Source organism: Oncorhynchus mykiss, chromosome 12, assembly GCF_057628025.1.
Source record: "Oncorhynchus mykiss isolate SJ-2025 chromosome 12, ASM5762802v1, whole genome shotgun sequence".
Classification (NCBI taxonomy): domain Eukaryota; kingdom Metazoa; phylum Chordata; class Actinopteri; order Salmoniformes; family Salmonidae; genus Oncorhynchus; species Oncorhynchus mykiss.
Genome location: NC_143033.1, coordinates 69789667 through 69812916, shown reverse-complemented (window position 1 = coordinate 69812916; position 23250 = coordinate 69789667). Strand labels below are relative to the sequence as shown.

General features: G+C 46.0%; 1 protein-coding gene across 4 annotated transcripts in view; it reads right to left on the bottom strand.

Moving 5' to 3' along the window:
- rarab (retinoic acid receptor, alpha b) overlaps positions 1-23250 on the bottom strand; it is a 177564-nt gene that overhangs the window by 109232 nt on the left and 45082 nt on the right. For all 4 annotated transcript variants that reach the window (XM_090193140.1, XM_036938108.2, XM_090193139.1 and 1 more), the window contains one exon: positions 215-1036. In XM_090193140.1, the coding sequence (XP_090049266.1) occupies positions 215-401 (187 nt within the window). In that variant the 5' untranslated portion in view covers positions 402-1036. The remainder of the gene's footprint in view (positions 1-214; positions 1037-23250) is intronic.

Here is a 23250-nt window from a genome sequence, read left to right as displayed (position 1 = left end):
CGTTTTTCCTGAATTGATCCAACTTTATGTCAAACTTCAAATACTGATTTTGGTACAAATGTAGGATGGATCAAGTCAGTCTGTGCGCCAGAGTCAACCAACCAAGCACAACAAAAAATGTTCAGCCATTCAGCAGTACCTGATAACCTTCTAATCAACCACTAATGTCCACATACACCAACAACAGAATACGGCAGTGTGATTGGGTACTTACTGGCTGGCGATGGGGTGCTGTATCCACTGATGGGCAGTCCGGACAGGGTGGGTGGGGACAGCCCCCCCAGCATGTGGGGGAAGAAGTAGGAGTAGTGAGGCATGGGGAATCCCCCCACAGAGACAGTGGGGCCCCCTGCACTCCCTGGCCCCCCCGGGGGGAGGCAGGGGTTACCCTTGCCCGCCATGTTCTGCTCGGCAGACCTTGAGCCGAGTCCAAAGAGTCTCCTGTAGGTATCCGTGGTGACGGCGTTCTACATCCCTAACCTCACCCGCCGATGACGACGTAATCCAATGAATTAAGAAGTGGTGGTGGTGGTGGTGGGAGACGGTGGACAACAGCGATGTGTGCGTGTATTCGTGTAGGTGTGTGAAATCGATGCTCCCAGGGGATGCTTCAGAGAAACCTTGAACCAAAAGGCTGGTCCTCTGCCTTGATATGAAGAGTGTCCTAGAGGTAGAGTAGGCCACTAAGCTTTTATATCTTGAATGAAACACCAATTACATACTATACTAAGGGAGGTCGCTAGGCAGAATTATCTGGCACCAATGGACTCCAGATCCCTTGTTCAGGATTGGATAGACTTCTCAGGCCTTGGGGGGGGGGGGGGATTGGATGAGAACAGCTTTTCTCTCTCCAGTGACTCAGCAGAGCTCACACAACAACACGACGGAGCGGCGGAGGAGGAGGAGGATTGTTATGACGATGGCTGGTTTTAGTTGTCACTGTAACATGTCTTGCGCCCCAGGTCAACCGCTATCGCCGCGGTGACTCACTTTCAGTCTCGGCAACACACCTGTGGCAGAATGGCAATCTTCTTTCCTTCAGAAACAGAGACAGACAGACAGACAGACAGCGAGAGAAAGAGACAAGTTAGATAGAGATTCACTCACTGCTGCGCATTCAGAGACAGAGAGACAGGGGTTCAAATGCATATTCAGTGGGGTGGCGTGGATTTTTGCCCGGGTTCATCTCTATGTAGACAGCGTGGGAAAACAGAGCCCGGGTTCCTCTCTAGCGATCTTGTTAAAGCTCCCCTTCTCCCCCCCCCCCCCCCCCCCCTCCTCCTGCTGTCTCCCCGGCCTCCCTCCTGCCCTTGCGGGGTGAATCATCATCAGAGATGCTGAGGCTCATTAATGGAGTCCATCTGAACCTCTCTCTCTCCCCTCCTCAAAATCAACAGGAGATGGTGATGAGCTTATGCAACCTGCCAAGCGAGACGGGAGGGAGGGAAGAGTAACCTAGTTCTGCCTTTCAATGCTGATGTTGTACAACATGCCTTATATAAATCTAAAAACCTCTCGCTTTGCTACACACTGTAGCAACTAGCTATAATACATGTCTGTATCACCATCCACTACCACTGACAGCTTTGCTTCCATCTCTTTCACCCATCTGGCATTGACATGTCAAAGGAGGGAAGCATTTACTGTTCCTTGGAGTCTGGATTGGAGCCGTCTGAAAGTTGAAAACATCGTTTGAGTGTCTTTTTCTCCCTCCCGGTCTATCATGTCTGTCTGCAGCCGTCTGAGAGGCATTTGCTCTGCCCTGGCCCCGGTAAGGGGGCGTTTGGTGCACAAGGGCCCGTTTTTTACAGGGTCAGGGGCCTCGTTTTTAACTGCCGGGACCTTTATAGATCTCCTGCAAAAGTGCTGCTCCCGCCGCCGACAGGAGTGTGCGTGAGTGTGAGCGCATGCGTGTGTGTGATCTCCTGCAAAGTGTTGCACCAGCATCAGACCCCCGCTTTGTGAAGTCAGCCCCACACACACACACACACACACACGGGCAGGCACAGTGCTCTGGGCCCCCATCGTAAAACAGCCAAACACCACTGGGTTTTCAGACATGTTTGTGTTTGACGGGTGAGGAGGTGAGGGGAGGAGGGGGATGAACAGGCCTTTTAGAGAGACTTGGTGAAGGTCTGGGATAAAAACAAGACTGCTGTGATAAGTGCACCAGAGCATTATTATCAAAACTCTAAAACATGACGAAGTACCCTTATAGGAACAGAAACATGACGAAGTACCCTTATAGGAACAGAAACATGACGAAGTACCCTTATAGGAACAGAAACATGACAAAGTACCCTTATAGGAACAGAAACATGACGAAGTACCCTTATAGGAACAGAAACATGACGAAGTACCCTTATAGGAACAGAAACATGACTAAGTACCCTTATAGGAACAGAAACATGACGAAGTACCCTTATAGGAACAGAAACATGACGAAGTACCCTTATAGGAACAGAAACATGACGAAGTACCCTTATAGGAACAGAAACATGACGAAGTACCCTTATAGGAACAGAAACATGACGAAGTACCCTTATAGGAACAGAAACATGACGAAGAACCCTTATAGGAACAGAAACATGACGAAGTACCCTTATAGGAACAGAAACATGACGAAGTACCCTTATAGGAACAGAAACATGACGAAGTACCCTTATAGGAACAGAAACATGACGAAGTACCCTTATAGGAACAGAAACATGACGAAGAACCCTTATAGGAACAGAAACATGACGAAGAACCCTTATAGGAACAGAAACATGACGAAGTACCCTTATAGGAACAGAAACATGACGAAGTACCCTTATAGGAACAGAAACATGACGAAGAACCCTTATAGGAACAGAAACATGACGAAGTACCCTTATAGGAACAGAAACATGACGAAGTACCCTTATAGGAACAGAAACGTGACGAAGTACCCTTATAGGAACAGAAACATGACGAAGTACCCTTATAGGAACAGAAACATGACGAAGTACCCTTATAGGAACAGAAACATGACGAAGTACCCTTATAGGAACAGAAACATGACGAAGTACCCTTATAGGAACAGAACAGGAACACGGAACAAGATGCAGTGAATTCAGACCACGTATTACTTTCCAGCAGCTCCTGTATTAGGTATATACACACACAACTCTCATGCTCAAATTATTCAAATATCCATTCATCCATCCATCCATATACCAACCCAACCATTCGTCCTTCCCTGAGAAGGAATACCATACATCAAAAATGGCTACATCCCGCTTGCCGCTCATAGATCCCACCTGGGAATTACCCTGAGCTTTAGCACAATGCACTGGGTAGAACACGTTCAAAGGATACAGAGGGAGAGAGAGTGATGGCGAGAAAGGGGGAAAGAGAGACAGGGAGCGGGGGAGGAGGGCTAGATCAAAGCAAGAGGAAGCGGATGAAGATACCTTGTTGTGCTCGCCGCTTTCAATCTCGCTCATACATTATTAAAACACCCGACTAAGTAGGTTAAACCCCATAGGTCCCCTTTACATAGCCATGCACTCGTTCATTTAATCATGGGCATGTGTGTATACCAGTGCATCAGTGTGTATGTGTGTGTGTCAGTGTATTTCTATCAGTGTGTAAGAGAGGAGAAAGAGAGAAACAGAGACAGCTATATTGAGAGAGGAGAAAAAGAGAGAGAGAGAACAGAGACAGCTATATTGAGAGGAGAGAGAGAGAAACAGACGGCTATATTGAGAGGAAAAGGCGTGGCCACACGAGAGGCATAAGCCAGTGTATACATAAAGAAGTGGGAGTTCATAAATATATGCATCTCTATACATCTACAGTATGTGACCAACACTGGCTGCATCAGTATGCATGAACCTGACAGTAGTAGGAAAAGAGAAGAGAAGAAGAGAAGAGAAGAAAAGAGGAGAAAAGAGAAGGGAAGAGAAGATAGAAAAGAGAAGAGAGAGGAAAGAGAGAGGAAAGAGAGAGAAGAGAGGAGAGAAGAGGAGAGAGAAAAAAAGAAAAGAGGAGAAGAGGAAAGAAAAGAGACGAGAAGAAAAGAGAAGAAGAGGAGAGAGAAGAGAAGAAGAGAGAAGAAGAGGAGAAGGGAAGAGGAGAAGAGGAGAGAAAAGAGAAGAGAGTGCATCTGTACATCCTTGACAAACTACTTGATCTTCCAGTATGAATATATTTGTGGGCATATATTACATGCTGCGACCAAACCCTTTGATCAGTATGTCAGTTACTTCACAGAGGAGAGGAGAGACAACATGGAACAGCGGGTGCAGAATAAAATGGAAAATGGGAGTATAGTGGAGGTCTTAAGGACAAGACACACCATAACGAACATTGTGCGTGAGTATTAAATCACCCACTGGGTGTCGACGAATTGGTGGAGACTCAAGGATATTCCTGCTAATATGTAGAATTATCGGGAAATAAACGGAAAATTAAATACTGGATGTACACATGTCGAATATGTATCTAACTCGCGCATATAACATGAATGTACATGTTTGACAACACACCATGAACACGCATGTGCGTGTTGACCCAGACACCTGCGCGGGCAGGCACATACTCACACATACAGTCGGGTGACACACTTGACAAAGATGAGCAAATATGTATCAAATCATTCAAATGCTGAGCTATATTGTACGCTCAATAAAATTTGAAAATGAAATTATTTTATACAAACAATTGCTCAGAGAAAAATAGATTTTGCTTAACAAGTAATACAGTTTTTCTCAAAAAGGTAGTGGGTCAAAATGATTGACACCCCTGTTTTCAATACCTTTCAATATCTCACCTTGCTGGGATAAAGGACACTGAGTTGGAGAACACGTTGGGAGGGATCTCTAGGCCATTCCTCCATACAAAATCCTTCTGCGCTTCTGGACGGCCCTCTTCAATTCAATCCACAGGTGTTCAATTGGTATCAATTCCAGAGACCGAGATGGCCAACGCAAAATGTGGATTTTGTGACCATTGAACAATTTCTTTGTGGATTTTGATGTGTGTTTGGGGTTGTCGTCTTGCTGGAAGATCCATTTGCTGCCAAGTGTCAGCCTCCTGTCAGAGACAAACAGGTACTTGGCTCAAATACCGGTACTGGGTAAAGTTATTGACCTTAATAAAGGCCGCAGAACCAGCGGAAGCAAAATAGTCCCGTAACATCAAAGATTTACCACCATATTTTACAGTAGGTACGGGGTTCTTTTCTGTTCATGCGTTTTGACGCCAAACCCAACACTGGTGGGCGTGGCCAAAAGAGCTCTATGTTCATGTTATCTGACCAAAGCACCGATTCCAATCCAAGTGCCAATGCTGTTTATCAGACTCCAGGCGTTTACATTTGTTGGATGACATGACTGAAAATCCATTGAAAACCTTGAATTGGTTTGAATTTGAAACCAATTGAATTGGTTTGAAACCTTGAATTGGTTTGAATTTGAAACCAATTGAATTGGTTTGAAACCTTGAATTGGTTTGAATTGAGAAGTCCAGAGGATCTGAAAGGATTCTGTTTGGATGAATGGTCTAAGATCCCTCCCAACGTGTTCTCCAACTCAGAAAACATTTTTAGAAAAAGGCTCAGTGTCGTTATCATCGCAAGGGTATTTGAAAGGTATTTAAAATAGGGGTGTCGATAATTTTGACCCTTATCTTTCAGGGGGGGGGGGGGGCGGGGGTACACAATACAGCTGAGAATTTGAACTATTTATTTGTATACAGTCATTTCTGCTCATCTTTATCAAGGGTGTCAATCACTTCAGACCCCACTGTATATTCAAACCACTGACACTAGAGATTGACACAGGAACAGGACCGCTGCAGGTCTAACAGGGCCCGCTGGATTCAGGCAGGAATGGGGATGAAGTTCTAGAGTCAAATTCGGGACAGGACAGGATCGACATTCCACAGGAACTGGCAGCAGGCCCACTTAATATAAACAAATCACTACTTTCCTCAGATGCACACAGAGATATACACATGTCCATAAATTCATCCGACTCTGGGTAAGTGGAAGGGCTGCCTTCATTGCCAAAATGTGGTGATGTGGTTGTTATCAGCTATGTGCACTATGCAGGCAACTGTCTCGTGAGTGCTGAGCAGCAGGTTACACCCACGCAGAGTCAGATGAGAAGCTAAGGAAGGAATTTATTTATGATTTTTGCAGCCTACAAATTTTTATCTGGATGAACAGGAAAGTTCTGGGGTTATAGAACTCAGGATCAGGACAGTAAGGGGGGGGGGGGTTGACAGGACCCTGCAAAAATAGGTAACTAATACCCAGTACTGACACACTCATCACCACTAATAGTAGCCGCTACAGTTATCAGTGAGCATTAACTCACAGCCAGTCAGAATTCAGTAGTGACTCACTAACTCACATCCATTAGGGGCAGTGGCCCTAGCCTAGTGGGTAGAGCGTTGGGCCAGTAACCGAAAGGTTGCCGGATCGAATCCCAGAGCTGACAAGGTAAAAATCTGTCATTTTTACGAGGCAGTTAACCCACTGTTAAATAAAAACATTTAAAAAATGAACTCAGAGTAGAGGTCTTCACGGGTCCTAAAAGATGGGAAATAGATCCGTGAATTTCCCACCTGACCCGATATTTATAAATAAACGAGACCCATATAAGTCAATTGAAATGAATTAATTAGGCCCTAATCTATGGATTTCACATGACTGGAAATCAGATATGCTGTTGGTCACAGATACCTTAAAAAATAGTATCTGGTGTGACCACCACTTGCCTCATGCAGCGCAACACATCATTCCATAGATCAGGCTGCTTCACTCCTCTTCAATGGCTGTGCGAAGTTGCTGGATATTGGCGGGAAGTGGAACACGCTGTCGTACATGTCGATCCAGAGCATCCCAAACATGCTCAATGGGTGATATGTCTGGTGAGTATGCAGGCCATGGAAGAACTGGGACATTTTCAGCTTCCAGGAATCATGTACAGATCCTTGTGTATTATCAAGCTCATGGAGGTGATGGCAGTGGATGAATGGCGCGATAATGGACCTCAGGATCTTGTCATGGTATCTCTGTGCATACAAATTGCCATCAATAAATTGCAATTGCGTTCGTTGTCCGTAGTTTATGCCTGCCCATAACATAATCCCACCACCACCATGGAGCACTCTGCCAAATTCTCTAAAACGACGTTGGAGGCAGCTTATGGTAGAGAAAGGAACATTCAATTCTCTGGCAACATCTTTGGTGGACATTGATGCAGTCAGCATGCCTATTGCATGCTCCCTCAACTTGAGGCATCTGTGGGATTGTATTGTGTGACAAAACTGCATGTGGCCTTTTATTGTCCACAGCACAAGGTGCACCTGTGTAATGATCATGCTGTTTAATTAGCTTCTTGATATACCACACCTGTCAGGTGGATGGATTATCAGATTGTTGCACAAAATTTGAGAGAAATAAGCTTATATTTTTGTTCAGTGTATATAGCTAGTGCAAATCTGACTCACTCTGCAGCATCTCTTCTACCCTCCCTCTGTAACCCTCCGTTGTCCATCTATAAACCATGGCTTCCAAAAGTGCCTATACTGTATGAAACATATGGCTGGAATTGTGTCATCCATTGGAAGAGAGGGGTCATAGAGTGTATGTACGTGTGCTTGCATAATTGTGTGTGTGTGTGTGTGTGGAGGCAGAGTGGTGGGTTATTAATATCGCAGGATAGCTAGGCTGTTTAGCTAGTGCGCCGCTCTAGCTACAGTAGGCTGTAAACCCCCTTCCTCCGACTAGTGACTGAGGACAGAGATCCAGTGAGTGCTGGAGATCTCCCATGTACACACACACACCAACATGTATACACACGTGCACCAACATGCATACCCACACACACACACACACACACACGTGCACCAACATGCATACCCACACAAATGATGCACACATTACAAACACAAAGACAGACCCATTTTCTTTTAGGCCTACATACATCAAATATGACCATCCAAGTAGACAAAAATCACAGTCCAAAACATTAAGTCTGTATGCACAGACAACTAAACACATTCAACACTCATTCACATTTATAGAACGTTTTCGCATGGACAAAACATTTGAGGCATGTAAATAGTAAAAACTCACTCAAAAACACACACACACACTGATTTAACACACGCACATGGCAGTCAGCATGCATAGATAGGACTCATCAGCTGATGTGTCAGGAAAGAAAACCCACAGACAGCGGTGTTTTAGAGTCAACTGAAATGAGTCAGCACAGTGTTCCCTAAAGCATGGTGCATTGAGTAACGTGTCTGTGTGTGCGCACGATGGGGTTTGGCCGGCACGGTGGGGTTTGGCCGGCACGATGGGGTTTGGCCGGCACGATGGGGTTTGGCCGGCACGATGGGGTTTGGCCGGCACGATGGGGTTTGGCCGGCACGATGGGGTTTGGCCGGCACGATGGGGTTTGGCCAGCACAAAACTCCTCTATAGGAAGGAGGACATGGAGATAACACGATAACGACTGATCTAGTGCCAATCATAGTAGAAAGGTTTCCCAAATGGTGGATCACAGATCAACTGTAAGATCTGATAGTTATGAACATTGGTTTGGGAACCACTGTAGAAGAGCAAAGGATTGGACTCTCTTTAGGGCCATTGTCTTTGCCCTCCCAAGAAACTAACTCCCTCTCTCTCTTGTTTTAGGCATTCAAGTGTGGCCTGGAGTGGTATTTGAACCCAAAATAATAATCTGTAGTTTGCCCACCACTGGTTTGGAGGAAAAGACATAGACAAAGCTTCAGTGTAAAGGAAGTGGCCTATAGTGTTAGTAGTGATTTATGAGGCGACTATGTAGGGGCTTGAGAGTGGGGAGGCCCCATCTGTCCCTGGCAAAGCCACAGGGGTTAGAGGTCACAGGTTAGAGGACGTTGACCCCCCATGATCCCTCACAGACCGCCAGACACACCCTTGGCTGTCAGTCACTGCCACAGTCAACAGCTACACACAATCTCTCTCACACACACACACACACACACACATCCATAGAAATACACAGAGCCTTTTTCACATATATCCATAATCCAACATGCCTACAGTACATACACATGGATCTGCACACAGATGCTCTCGTGCATATGTACGCAGACACATTAACACCACTATTCCTATCCTGCTGTACAGTACGTCCCCCTGTAAGTCAACCACCCACTCCTCCATATCCCTCCATTACTTTCCTGTAATATCCACTATGCAGTACGTCATCCTCCACTTCCTCCGTTGCTGTACTATAATCTACAAGCCAATGCTGCTGTTGGTCGCGGTATAACCCACAGTACAGTACAGCCCACTAATGGTTCTGAATGTCAGGCTTAGTGGCGCGTGAGATGGAGAGGACCCCTGCTGCCAGCTGCTACTACCTGCTAATGTAGCCTAGTGCTCCAAAGGTAATGTGGCCTAGGGCTCTCCATGTCTCCTCAATGCCTACCAGGCTGAAGGAGCTTTGTTGGCTAATGTATCAAGGCTAGGGGTATGCTGGGCTTACATTATAAGGCTAACGGCCTTCAGTAATGGTGGGGTTGACAATGGGCTTGATATGGACAATTGTTCGACGCTAGCAGAGCTTAGGAGGCTTACAGGGCTAATACTTTTAACAGAATTCCGGACAAGGACACATGTTGTAATTGAGGCTAGCAGTGCCAACGCAAAATAAAAACATAACTAGGCTACAGCTAGTAGCGCTAAGGCCACCATTTTACAATTCATTGAGATTCCAAGCTGCAGCGAGGAATAAGTGCTGGGAAGGCTAATACCTACAATACATTTCTAATACACTGCTAGTGGAGTTAGCAACCCTCGGTGCTAGCAATATTAGCAGGCTAATGGAGGCTAACAAGAAACAGGGGGAGGGGGGGTAGCTAGTGCTAACAGTGAAAAGGGAGGAAACAGCAGTGCTAAAAAAAGGCGATGGGGAGAGCTAGCTAGGCTTCTCATTCTCCAGGCATTCACTTCTTCCCTCAGATGTGTGAGCTGAGACTGAGGATGTCTTCATATTCTCTTCATGCCCCCTTCCCTAAGGCTCCATCTTTGATAAAGACATCTTAGGCTTCAGAGGGGCTCTGATATCCTGAAAGAGCAAGAACATGTTTGTGGAGTAAAGGGCAAAAGGCATGTTTTTGCCTGGAGAAAAGGGTGGAATGAGTATGCATGCCTTTTGTGAGAGATTATGATGATAGCAATGTTGGTAGCACATTGCTGACGGACGGTTACAACATCAAGTGCACATAGCGGTGATAATTTCACGGCGGTGAGACGTGGTGATAATGAAAAGGTAATGATGTTACAGAGTTTGATTATGACCGTGTGTTTATTTGTATGTCAGTAGCTATATAATCTAAATCTATATAATCTATATAATATCTATATAATATAAATAGGGCTTTGTCTGTGTGTGATTGTGTGCAATGCTTATTCTCGATAATGGCGGTGGTGATGACGATGATACGCGGATGTTGTTTCTAACCCTGCTCAGATAACCACAGACGACAAGAGGGTTTCCCCAAAAAACAACATATAAAAAATAATCCTTGTTAAAGCACTTGGATTTTGTAATTGTTGTCGAGAACCCCTCGTACTTTTCTTTGTTTGCTGTAGCGCGAGGGCTGGACACATAAAGACACACACATTCACTGACTCCCTGAAACACACACACACACACGTCCTCCGTCCTAAGATGTCCCTTCATTTCTGTGACAAAGCGGAATAACATCAAACTGAGCCAATCGATACTCACACCGACTCTGATGACAAACAACCCATAGGACCCCATCCCCTCTGGTGAGTGTGTGTGTGTGTGTGTGTGTGTGTGTGTGTGTGTGTGTGTGTGTGTGTGTGTGTGTGTGTTAGATGAGAAACAGCAAGACTGTAAAACACACCGGGTAATCCTGCCACCATCGATAATGAAAGCTGTCATTTACCCCCCCCCCTGTCCCCCACCTCCAAAAAAACACACCCGAACAAACACACACACATAAATACACACTCCATCAAAGCGGGTGGCCCAACTGTAGATTGTAAATCCAGACAGGAAGTCAAAAGGGAACTGGGGGAAAACACAACGCCTTTCGCTCTCTCTCTCTCTCCAACACTATTCCCACAGCTATAGTTAGCTGCACTGCTCTGTGTAGCTGCTCCAAGCCCAGAAACCTGGGAGGAAGAAAATAAACATTTGTGGTCATCATACACAGGAGGGAGGGAGGGGTCTTAATGGAAGCAGGAGAGGAGGGAGAGACAGATCAGGCAACCCTCCAGTGAACTGCGAGGCGAAAAGTAATTGATTGCGGTGCCTGATGGAGCTGGCTTGTGGGCCCGGACGAGCTTAGCAGATGAGTACCGATTGGTTAATTGATTGATTGGCATCTGTAGGATGCACGCACGCACACATACTAGGGCTGGGAATTGCTAGGGGACCTCACGATATTCTCACGATATGTATTGCGATTGGATACTGTGATTGTATTGCAAATCGATGTTCCAAGCATATTGTTCACCATATGTCTGCTGCAGAGGGACAAGAGAGAGCCATGAGAAAATAGGGTTTGATCAGTCATGGAAATAAAGGTTCTGAAAATAAATAGGCTCCTTATTTTAAAAAGAAGATGGAGAACAAGCTATGAAGGAGTTTTGGTGCTGGTACAGCCAACAAGCGAAAAAAAAACAGTATTGCGATAGTCAAAACAATACAATGCAAACATCGTCAAATATAATACCCCCCCCCCCCATCACTAACACAGACCCTCACACCCACACACATATGCACACCAAATAAAACTGCTAAGGTTGGTCCAGCATAGGTGCTGCTTTTGCCAGTGACCAGCCTAAGCTGTGTTTTTTGCTGGTCAGCATTCACAGCATTCACTGTTTTGGACACTGGTGACTATCATAAGCTGGTCACCAACAAGACCAGCATCAAGTCACATCATGCAGGCTTGCAAAATAATATCAGTTTCTATTGGAAACGAGCCAGAGTGGGGAAATCCACAAATTGGAAGTGTCATTCTATTAATTACAAAAATAGTTTTTAAATTCTCTGTTACTGGGCTATTCAAAATCAAATACAAATTCACTATAATTGTAGGCTAACTGTGTAAGCCTCCCTGCACAATCAATGAACTAACAGCATCACCTAGACCTATACATTCTCTCCCAGACTCATCGATAGAAAGTTTGCAGCGTAGCGTAAGGCAACCAGTCCATCCAGCATGCATAATAATACAGGACACTCAAAGGCGGTTGCTTGAATTTGTTAAATTTTGGAGTATAGGCTGCTTTTTAAAATGTTTTTCTGCCATGCGGTAGGCGATGTATTGTTTAAACGGCACAATCATTTAAATTCCGTTTTTTTTTTCATTTAAAAGCTCTAATATGCCTGTGTGTGTTTTGAATGAATCCTCACCTTAGAAAGCTCTGTCCGTTTCATTCTGCTTTGAAACATCCACAAGTACCATGTTTTCCACTCAGTCACAACCTGTCGTTGACGCTCTTTCTTCAAACTGATCAATCACAGTGAGGCAAAACATTTTTTAAAGCACTGTTACGATGATAAGTGTTTGATATTATTTTCGATTGCATTTGGATTGGCGTCAGAGCGGTTCGAGGGGCAGTAGAGCCCAGAGTACCAGGCCATTAGGACCAGTTGGTAGCTAGCGAGTTGGTTACTACCAACGCAGCTCCAGAGTGCATAAAAGGAGACTACTGTGACAAGTCACGTGGACACACTCATAACCACACACACACACACCATTCAACCATAGAAAAAAAGAAAAAGAAAGAGGAGTTAGAAACAAAATCTCTCTCCCTCTAGATAGAGCCCGCTCGTTCGCCATTAAAAAAAAGAAGTCTCGATTCATTAGCGACCCTCGCCATGGCGACACTTGGCGATGGACAGAGAGAGAGAACGATAGAGGTGATGGAGGTAGAGAGCGGTAGAGGGAGGGTAATGGTCCATTCCCAAGCTCAGCAGCCATTAAAGGAGGAAATTAAATGGAATGAAGTGATGCCAGGAGGGCTGGGGCTGAGACAGAGGCCCTTAAAGACTTCACACACACACACTCCCCCTCCAGTGGGAAAGACCGAGTATAAGGAGCCATTGGTGTAAGAGCGGAGGGGCACTTCTAGTGGGAGTCTGCTCCATAAAGAGGCTATAAATCTCAGTAATAAAGCTATGAGATCCCCACCATGGAGGAGACTGTCTGGACCAAACACCATATACACACTGGAGATGAATGATGATGAAGCTGACATTGGACGTATAGGTTGAGGTGAGACACAGACAGACAGACAGACAATGTAGCTATGCACTGGTAACAGACATACAGACAATGTAGCTATGCAGCTATGCACTGGTAATAGACAGACAGACAATGTAGCTATGCACTGGAGACAGACAGACAGACAATGTAGCTATGCACTGGAGACAGACAGACAGACAATGTAGCTATGCACTGGAGACAGACAGACAGACAATGTAGCTATGCACTGGAGACAGACAGACAATGTAGCTATGCACTGGAGACAGACAGACAGACAATGTAGCTATGCACTGGAGACAGACAGACAGACAATGTAGCTATGCACTGGAGACAGACAGACAGACAATGTAGCTATGCACTGGAGACAGACAGACAATGTAGCTATGCACTGGAGACAGACAGACAGACAATGTAGCTATGCACTGGAGACAGACAGACAGACAGACAGACAATGTAGCTATGCACTGGAGACAGACAGACAATGTAGCTATGCACTGGAGACAGACAGACAATGTACCTATGCACTGGAGACAGACAGACAGACAGACAGACAATGTAGCTATGCACTGGAGACAGACAGACAGACAGACAATGTAGCTATGCACTGGAGACAGACAGACAGACAGACAGACAATGTAGCTATGCACTGGAGACAGACAGACAATGTACCTATGCACTGGAGACAGACAGACAGACAGACAGACAATGTAGCTATGCACTGGAGACAGACAGACAGACAATGTAGCTATGCACTGGAGACAGAGACAGAGACAGAGACAGACAGACAGACAATAAGCATTGCACACAATCACACACAGACAAAGCCCTATTTATATTATATAGACCAGTGCATAGCTACTGACATACAAATAAACACACGGTCATAATCAAACTCCGTAACATCATCATCATACTACTGCATAGTGACAGAGGGGTAGAGGGACGGACAGACGCACAGATACACACACACTAACCAGATCTGTGGTATGATCATTCATACATATACACACACACGTAAGTGGACACCCCTTCAAAATTAGTGGATTCAGCTATTTCAGCCACACCCGTCGCCGACAGGTGTATAAACTCAAGCACACAGCCATGCAATCCCCACAGACAAACATTGACAGTAGAATAGCCATTATTTTCAATGACTTGCAACGTGGCACTGTCACAGGATGCAGTTCATAAAATGTCTGCCCTGCTGTGCTGTTATTGTGAATTGGAAACATCTAGGAGCAAAACCGGCTCAGCCGCGAAGTGATAAGCCACACAATCGGGTAAAAATCTTCTGTCCTCGATTGCAATACTCACTACAGAGTTCCAACCTGCCGCAGTAAGCAACGTCAGCACAATAACTGTTCGCCAGGAGCGTCATGAAATGGGTTTCCATGGCCGAGCAGCCGCTCACAAGCCTAAGATCACCATGCGCAATGCCAAGCATCAGCTGGAGTGGTGTAAAGCTCACCGCTATTCGACTCTGGAGCAGTGAAAAGCCGTTCTCTGGGGTGATGAATCACGCTTCACAATCTGACAGTCCGACGGACAAATCTGGGCGTGGCGGATGCTAGGAGAAAGCTACCTGTCTTTAGTTCCAGTGAGGGAAACAGTTTGGGGAAGGGCCTTTTTCAGCATGACAATGTCTCAGTGCACAAAGCGAAGTCCATACAGAAATGGTTTTCCCGAGATCGGTGTGGAAGAACTTGACTGGCCTGCACAAAGCCCTGACCGCAACCCCATTGTACACCTTTGAAATGAATTGGAACCTTGACTGCGAGCCAGGCCTAATCGCCCAACATCAGTGCCCAACCTCACTAATGCTCGTTGCCGAATGGAAGCAAGTACCCACAGCAATGTTCCAAAATCTAGTGGAAAGCCTTCCCATAAGAGTAGATGCTGTTATAGCAGCAAAGGGGGGACCAACTCCATAATTAATGCCCATGATTTTGGAATGAGATGTTCGACAAGCAGGTGTCCACATACTCTGGTTATGCAGTGCATCTGTGACAGGATGAGGGTCCCAGGGTGATTTTAGTTTGAACCCGGTGTTTCCCTGTGTCTCACAGAACACAGAGGCAGGCCAGAGAGAAAGGGTTATCGTATGGAGTGGAGCCTAGACAACAGGGGAAAATAGAGGGGGGGGGGTGAAAAGGGAGAGGGGGAGAGGGAAAGATGAGGGAAATGGATAGATAGAGTGGGGGAGGACAGCAGAGGAAAGGATGAGAAAAGGACATGGGTGACCAATGGAGAGAAGGGAAGAAGGAGATATGGAAATAGTATTCTCTCTCTCTCACACACTCACACACTCACACACACACACACACACACACGGTCAATGTCATAAACCGACAAGATTCTCTGGAGCTCATCTCCACGCAGTGGCATTCACAGCTCATAACCACACATCAATGTTAGATGGTTGTTGAGAGAGCTAGTGGACGGGAGGGAAGGAAGGGAGAGAAAGAGAGGGAGAGAAAGAGAGGGAGAGAAAGAGAGGGCTGGAGATAAAAGGAAGAGCTACTCCTCCTCCCCTAAAACCAGGTCCCACCGCACCCCTCTGATCCCTACTGTACCATGGCTCAGGAACAAGAACAGTGTGTTCCCTAGTGCGTGCGTGTGTGTGTGTACGTGTGTGTGAGAGAGCGAGAAAGAGAACGAGAGAGAGGATTAAGTGGACGAGTGTACTCAGATTGTTTATGGATGAGGGAGCACAAAAGTGAGTCAATGGCAACGCATGTAATGTGAATGTGAATGTGTATGCAACAGAGTGTGTGAGTGTGTGTCAGCTCCTTTGTTGTTGACAACATTGAGTTTTTATTTCATATACAGGATCTGGCGTTTATGAGCCACGGACGTGCAGATTGACGGACAGGTTAACACTTTTTGGCTTGGCTAGCTTGCTTTTGTTTGAAAAAAATGCACCTGGACACAGTACCTTGTTTCACCTGGCTGCCGACTCCAGATCTTTTGGAGAACATCACGTGAGGAGTCGCCTGGAGCTTGAGAGTAAACAAGAGACAGAGGGCTCGTATTGAGGACGACTGGATACTATTCTAAACTTTGTGTGGTGAGCTTTCTGGCGCCCAGAGCTGATGAGGCATCAGCCAAGTGGTGATAAACAGACTGGAAGAGGAGTGGCTATAAGACAGGCTGGTTTCCAGACTTGCCCTCTACAAGATCATCAGCAGACTCCATCATCTAGCATCCTCTGTCCAGCTCCCTTCGCACAAACCATGAACTGACCCTCTCTATCTGCAGAGGATGCAGCTTTCAAAGGCTTGGCCTCTATTGGTTGACCCGTCATGACATATTACTTGTTTGTTATTTTGCTCTTGAAGCTCTTTGAGATACCATGAAAAAGCGCTACAGAAATGCAATGAATTATTATTATGCGCTCGTGCATGTGTGTGTGTGTGTGTGTGTGTGTGTGTGTGTGTGTGTGTCTCCCTTTCTAAATCGCGGGGACACTACTCACACACGCTCACAATAGAGACACACTCTGTTAATGTATCACTGGCTGCACAGATCCAGTAACATAGACTAGAGCTCCGTCCACAGGGCGTCATCTCTGTCCCTGCTCCACCATCCACTCATCTCTACACGAGGCAGATTACCTGACAGTGAGATCAGGGATTTAAACTTGACACCTCCACATCATTTACAGAATAGTAGGCAAGTGCAGGGACGGCTGTAAACGGTCAGTTAGCACGGCAGGGGGAGCGTTTTAGAAGTGCACTGTTAGTCAGCATTGTAGGCTCTGTTATGTACACAGTGTACAACACATGAGGAACACCTGCTCTTTTCCCGCGAGAGACTGGCCAGGTGAATCCAGGTGCAAGCAATGATCCCGTTACTGATGTCACTTAAATCCACTCAATCCAATCTGTGTAGATCAAAGGAGGTTCAATTAGGATCGTTAAGCTTTGAGACGATTGAGACATGGATTGTGTACGTGTGCCATTCAGAGGGTGAATGGACCGGACAAAAGATTTAAGTGCCTTTTGAACAGGGTATGATAGTAGGTGCCAGGCGCACCGGTTGTGTGTCAAGAACTGCAACGCTGCTGGGTTTTTCCCGCTCAACCGTTCCCATGTATATCAACAATGGTCCACCACCCAAAGGACATCCAGCCAATGGCAGGCCAGTGGTCGAAAAGAGGACAAAGGAGGCTGACACAGATTGTGCAGAGTAACACACGGGCAACAGTTAGTCAACTGACAGTCCAGTCCAACATTGGTGCCCAAAGACCCATAAAATAATGCACAACTCCTCGTACCTTGAGCCGAATGGGGGGGTATGACAGACGACAACCTCACAGAGTTTCACTTCTTTCAGCTAAAAACAAGAAACTGAGGTTGCAGATGGCTACGGAAATGGAAAGACTGGACCCTGGAGAATTGGAAAAACATTGCCTGGTCTGATGAATCCCGGCTCCTTCTGTTTCACGCTGATGGGAAGACTAGGGTATGGAGATGTTCTGCGTGTCAACATCGAAGGCTGGTAGTGACGGTGTGATGCGTTTTCATGGCACACATTGGGCTCCATGATAAAAGTGGAGCAATGTCTAAATCCCACAGGATATCTGAACATCATTCGCCAATCAGGTGCATCCCTTCATGGCAGCAGTGTATCCATCTGCGAAATAGATTTTTTTCAGCAGGATAATGCCCAATTCCACAAGGTTAGGATTGTCCAGGAATGGTTCCACGAACATGACAGTGAATTCAGCTTCCTGCAGTGTCCTGCCCAGTCACCAGATCTCAATCCAGTTGAGCATCTGTGGGATGAGATGGAGCGAGCTGTTCAGAGCAGAGATCCACTACCAGCCAACTTGACACAACTGTGGGACGCATTGGAGTCAACGTGGGCCAGCATCCCTGTGGAAAGTTCGACACCTTGCAGAGTCCACGCCCCCCAATGCATCGAGGCTGTTCTGAGGGCAAAAGGGAGTGTAAAACTCTAAATTAGGAAGGTGTTCCTATTGTTTTGTACACTCGGTGTAGACGTTTGGGACTGAGGACATACGCCCCGCCCCACACCTGGGCGACATCCAATCGGTGTGAATGACAGGGAATTAATTGCAACAGTCAAACATACTGCGGCAGTTGGTTTTCAGTGGAATTCAATTTGAACGTGATTAATAATAACTCAGTTAGGGAGCAATTTAAAATAGTAAACTGTCGGAAGCACAATATCATGCATGCATTACGCAGGCAATGTGTTCGTATGCCTTCAATCATGCAGCTCTCAAGACATTTCCAGAACGGACACATCTGACAGTATTAAAGAAGCATTGGAGTGTGTGAAACACAGGAGTGAGGTTTCATCCGTCCTCATAGTACAAACAAAAACACGAGGAAGACAAATCAATAAAAAGGCTTACGTTCCTCCGTGTCATGTGATCGACACCCCAGGGTATCTCCTCTTCTGCTTACCGCGAGTGTGCCAAGCTGCTGACAGGGATTATTAACCTCGGACGGTGTGCCTGACAATCCCTGAGAAAATACATGTACCAGCCGAGACGACCTACTCAAGGAATATTCAACTGGAATTGCAACTGTGAACAAGGGATATGGAAGAAGCTCGTGTTGTGAATGTGCCTGTACATATGACATAGGAAATGGAGGGAAAATGCCTTGCAGGGTTACTCACTATGGCAGTGCGCGCCCATTGAAGACCTCAGTGTTAAAATACGTGAATATCGCCCGAAGGGACAATAAAGTTTCACTCCTTTGAGCAACAAAATGGCCGACTAAGGGTTAAAAGCAAAACATTCAAATGTCCAAAAAATAAGAAAGGGAGATAGAGAACAGGCACATAAAACAACAGAACAGGGGCTGTGCAGACAGACAGAACAGTCTCTGACCTAATTAGGCAGAGAGAGAGAGAGAGAGAGAGAGAGAGAGAGAGAGAGAGAGAGAGAAAGAAAAAGAAAAAGAAAGGAGGTAAGAGAAAGGAGAGAGAAAGAAAAGAGATGGGAAGAGAGAGAGAGAGAAGAGAGAAGCAGCAAGGAGCAGCACATTCAAATGATGCATTTGGGCACATTATATAACAAGGGAATGGGGGAGGGAGACAAAAGCCATCCTTCACTTCAAAGCGTGTTACACAATTTGTTTGTGAAGGGGGCGGAGTTGACGGGGGGGCAGAGAGGGTGGCAGAGAGAGATAACTAGGCTTCAGATGTAATTATCGGTTCTGAACAGAGAAACACTGTGTGTGTGTGTGTGTGTGTGTAATCTTCTATCATCAATTTGCCCCACAAATGTGTCTGTGTGTCTGAGTTTGTGTGAGTAAACAGTGTGTACGTGACTGCACAGACCAATCACATCAGATACACATGGAGTGATGTGAAATGTAACTCTGAGTTGTTATATCTGTCGAACTGCTTTGCTTTATCTTGGCCAGGTCGCAATTGTAAATGAGAACTTGTTCTCAACTTGCCTTAAAAAAAATGAAAAAGAAGAGCTGATCTGATTGGTCAAAAGATCAGGTAGTGAAAAAAAGATTGGAATTGGGCTGCCTGTCTAAACGCAGCCTGTGTGTCTGACGCTGTACGTGATAACCTGTGTATGTACAAGCCTGTGTGTCCTCACATCTTTCTCCTGAAATATCTCCCCTCCAGTTAGTGCCTGAGCAGAACCAGAAAGAAACCAGACCATTGTGTGCAGACTGCAGACATCTCTTTTGGAGTGTCACCCGGCTCTCACACAGATAATCCTGTTACAGGGTCTGTCTACTCTGCTCCTCTCCCCCCTATCTTTAGGACGCTGTGAAATCACACCAAGCCGACCCAAACTGAGCCAAGCTAGCAGAGCGACCGAGACCTCATTCGCCAAGGGAAATAATAGGAGTTGCGGCTCCCATTCCACTTCAAAATTGAGCTAAATTCAGTTTCAGCATTGGGCTGCGTTCCATTTCAATTCAGGTATTGAAATGCCACCGATTGGAAATTCTATGTCTAATTGAGTTGATATTGCTATGACACCAGTGTCACAGAGAGAGAGAGAGAGAGAAAGGAGAGATAGATAGAGAGAGAGAGAAAGACCCTTCTGCCTCTCTGAAAGTGGAAAATCTCTTCTCTGTCTGACATTGAAGGAGGGTGATTGCAAAAGGCAAATCCCACTTTCCCTCCATCCTTCCCCCTTTCCCCTCGCCCTCCACCCCCAGCTCTCAATATTGCATTTGGGAAAAGGTATCCATTGTGTGAAGAGAGGGAGGGACGAGAGGCGTGGAGAGGAGAGGGGAAGCGAGATGGAGAAAGGGAAGAGGGGAGGGAGGGAGTTGATGATAGATAGAAAGGATGAACTTTAATCAGTGCAGTGCCTGCGGCGCTTTTTAGGAGTGGAGGCGGGGGGAGGTGGGAGAAGGGGGCGAGGAGAGTTTATTGGATCATTCGTCAGCCACCGCCGCATCATGTGGCCACGGTTTCCGCGACAACCCCGGGATTCCCACACAACAATCAGTCTTGGATAGACATGAGAGATTAGGGGGTGGGGGAGATGAGGGAGATGGGCAGGGTGAAGAAAACCTCATCCTAAACCATCCCACCCGTGGTCGTCACCTCGAGGGACGGCTGGAAAAGAGAGGACCTTCCTCTTTTTGAAAACAGGCCGTAAAATATCTCTATTTCACATAGCATCATATATGACTTGACGGTGAACGTGTGTCTAGATGAACCTGTCTAGATGAACCAGACAAATATACTGGAGCTCACTACAAAATGTGTGGGGGTGTGTGACTGAACCAGACACAAAACAAAGGCCTAGCTGAACTCAACCCAGCTAAGCCACGTGGGGCAGTGAGTGAACTGCAATACACTGTGACATTCTAACTCAAGGTTAAACTGTCTTGGCTTACACAGTAAATACCTCCAACACACTGTAAACGCAGGGTACGGGTGGTGTGATAAGCCCATGCAGAGAGAGAACTGCTGTGTGTGTGTGTTTTTTTTAATTTTTTTTTATTTTACCAGGCAAGTCAGTTAAGAACAAATTCTTATTTTCAATGACGGCCTGGGAACAGTGGGTTAACTGCCTGTTCAGGGGCAGAACGACAGATTTGTACCTTGTCAGCTCGGGGGTTTGAACTCGCAACCTTCCGGTTACTAGTCCAAAGCTCTAACCACTAGGCTACCGTGTCCGTGTGTGTGTCCGTGTGTGTGTGTCCGTGTGTGTGTGTCCGTGTGTGTGTGTGTGTGTGTCCGTGTGTGTGTGTGTGTGTGTCCGTGTGTGTGTGTGTGTGTGTGTGTGTGTGTGTGTGTGTCCGTGTGTGTGTCCGTGTGTGTGTCCGTGTGTGTGTCCGTGTGTGTGTCCGTGTGTCCGTGTGTGTGTGTCCGTGTCCGTGTGTGTGTGTCCGTGTGTCCGTGTGTGTGTGTGTGTGTCCGTGTGTCCGTGTGTGTGTCCGTGTGTCCGTGTGTGTGTGTGTGTGTCCGTGTGTGTGTGTCCGTGTCCGTGTCCGTGTGTGTGTGTGTGTGTGTGTGTGTGTCCGTGTGTGTGTGTGTGTGTGTGTGTGTGTGTGTGTGTGTGTGTGTGTGTGTGTGTGGTCTGATTAAGCTAAGCGTACAGAGAAAACCCAAAACAGAAGCTGGAAGTGTGGCGTGGAGAGCCAAAACAGTGCCGTGTGTGTGTGTGTTCTGACTGAGGGAGAAGTGGAGCGACTCTGCCTTGGAGGGTTTACACTGTCATTAGAGCCGTCTTATTAAAACAGACCCCCTTCCACATCCTACAGTAATGTAATGTCCACAGCTACGCGCTCAAGCAGTGTGTGTGTGTGTGCGCGTGCGTAAAAATGCATGTGGGTGCGCTGGTGTAAACAAACCAAGTGTGTTATTACACTGTGCCCAGTGGCATTGTTCTGGGCATTGCATTGCCATGCATACAGGCACATTCATCCACACACGTGAGTGCATTAGAGTTCTAATGCAAAAGAGAACACTTTGAAATGGACACACCGCGCTACGTAAATGTAATCCATATGTAGCCAGCGTTCCACGCTGATCCACGGTCAAACGTGCGATAAGTGGTCATCAACATATTCAGAAACAAGCTGAATGAGACAACGACTACGTAGCACCAGAAACACACACGTGGGCTGTTATAACCATTTGCACATTTCTGATGTGCTATAACAGTAAAGAGCAATGAAAAAGAAAATAGCTGTAGCTCGGTTGGTAGAGCATGGCACTGGCAAAGCCAGGATAGTGGGTTCAATTCCCGGGACCACCTGTCGCTTTGGCTAAATACTCCTGCTAAATGGCATATATTATTTTCCAGTAAAAGCAGGCGATATGCACGTGAAAGGAAAAGGAGCACATACCAGTTAGAACAAACCATAATTGCCTGGCCTTGAGGAGTACCATTAGCATCCTGTACCATTAGCAGCCTGTACCATTATATACCAATTATGTACCAATAGTTAGGACAAGGAGTTTTTCTGGGAAAGATCTGATCCGTCCACTTCATAGAAAGACAGGTAGAAAGACAGGTAGAGAGAGAGAGAGAGAGAAAAAAAGAGAGAGAGAAAAGAGAGAAAGAAAAAAAGAAAAAAAAAAAGAAAGAGAGCGAGAGAGAGAGAGAACTAAAATATCTTTCTGGATACCACATTCACTCACAGTAAAGGCGGCATCAATCTAGCAGTTAAAAACATCAACTATATATTCAGGCAAAAAGCAAAAGAAGCACTACCGAGATTGATAAAAAACTTAACAAAAAACACCACAGATGACAAGGTTTGATGCAGATTGTAAAATGATATGGAAAAAACTTAGAACACTATCCAACCAAAAGCACAGAGACACAAATAAGGGTGAATTACGCCTTCATTGCTGTGAGACTTTAAAACTCAAATTGGCTATATTAAAACTGTCCAGTTTGATCCTGAGTGTAGGTTATTTCCCTGACATTTGGAATCATAACCCCAATCTTTAAGAACAGAGACAAATTGGAGAGGGAAAGAAAGAACGAAAGAAAGG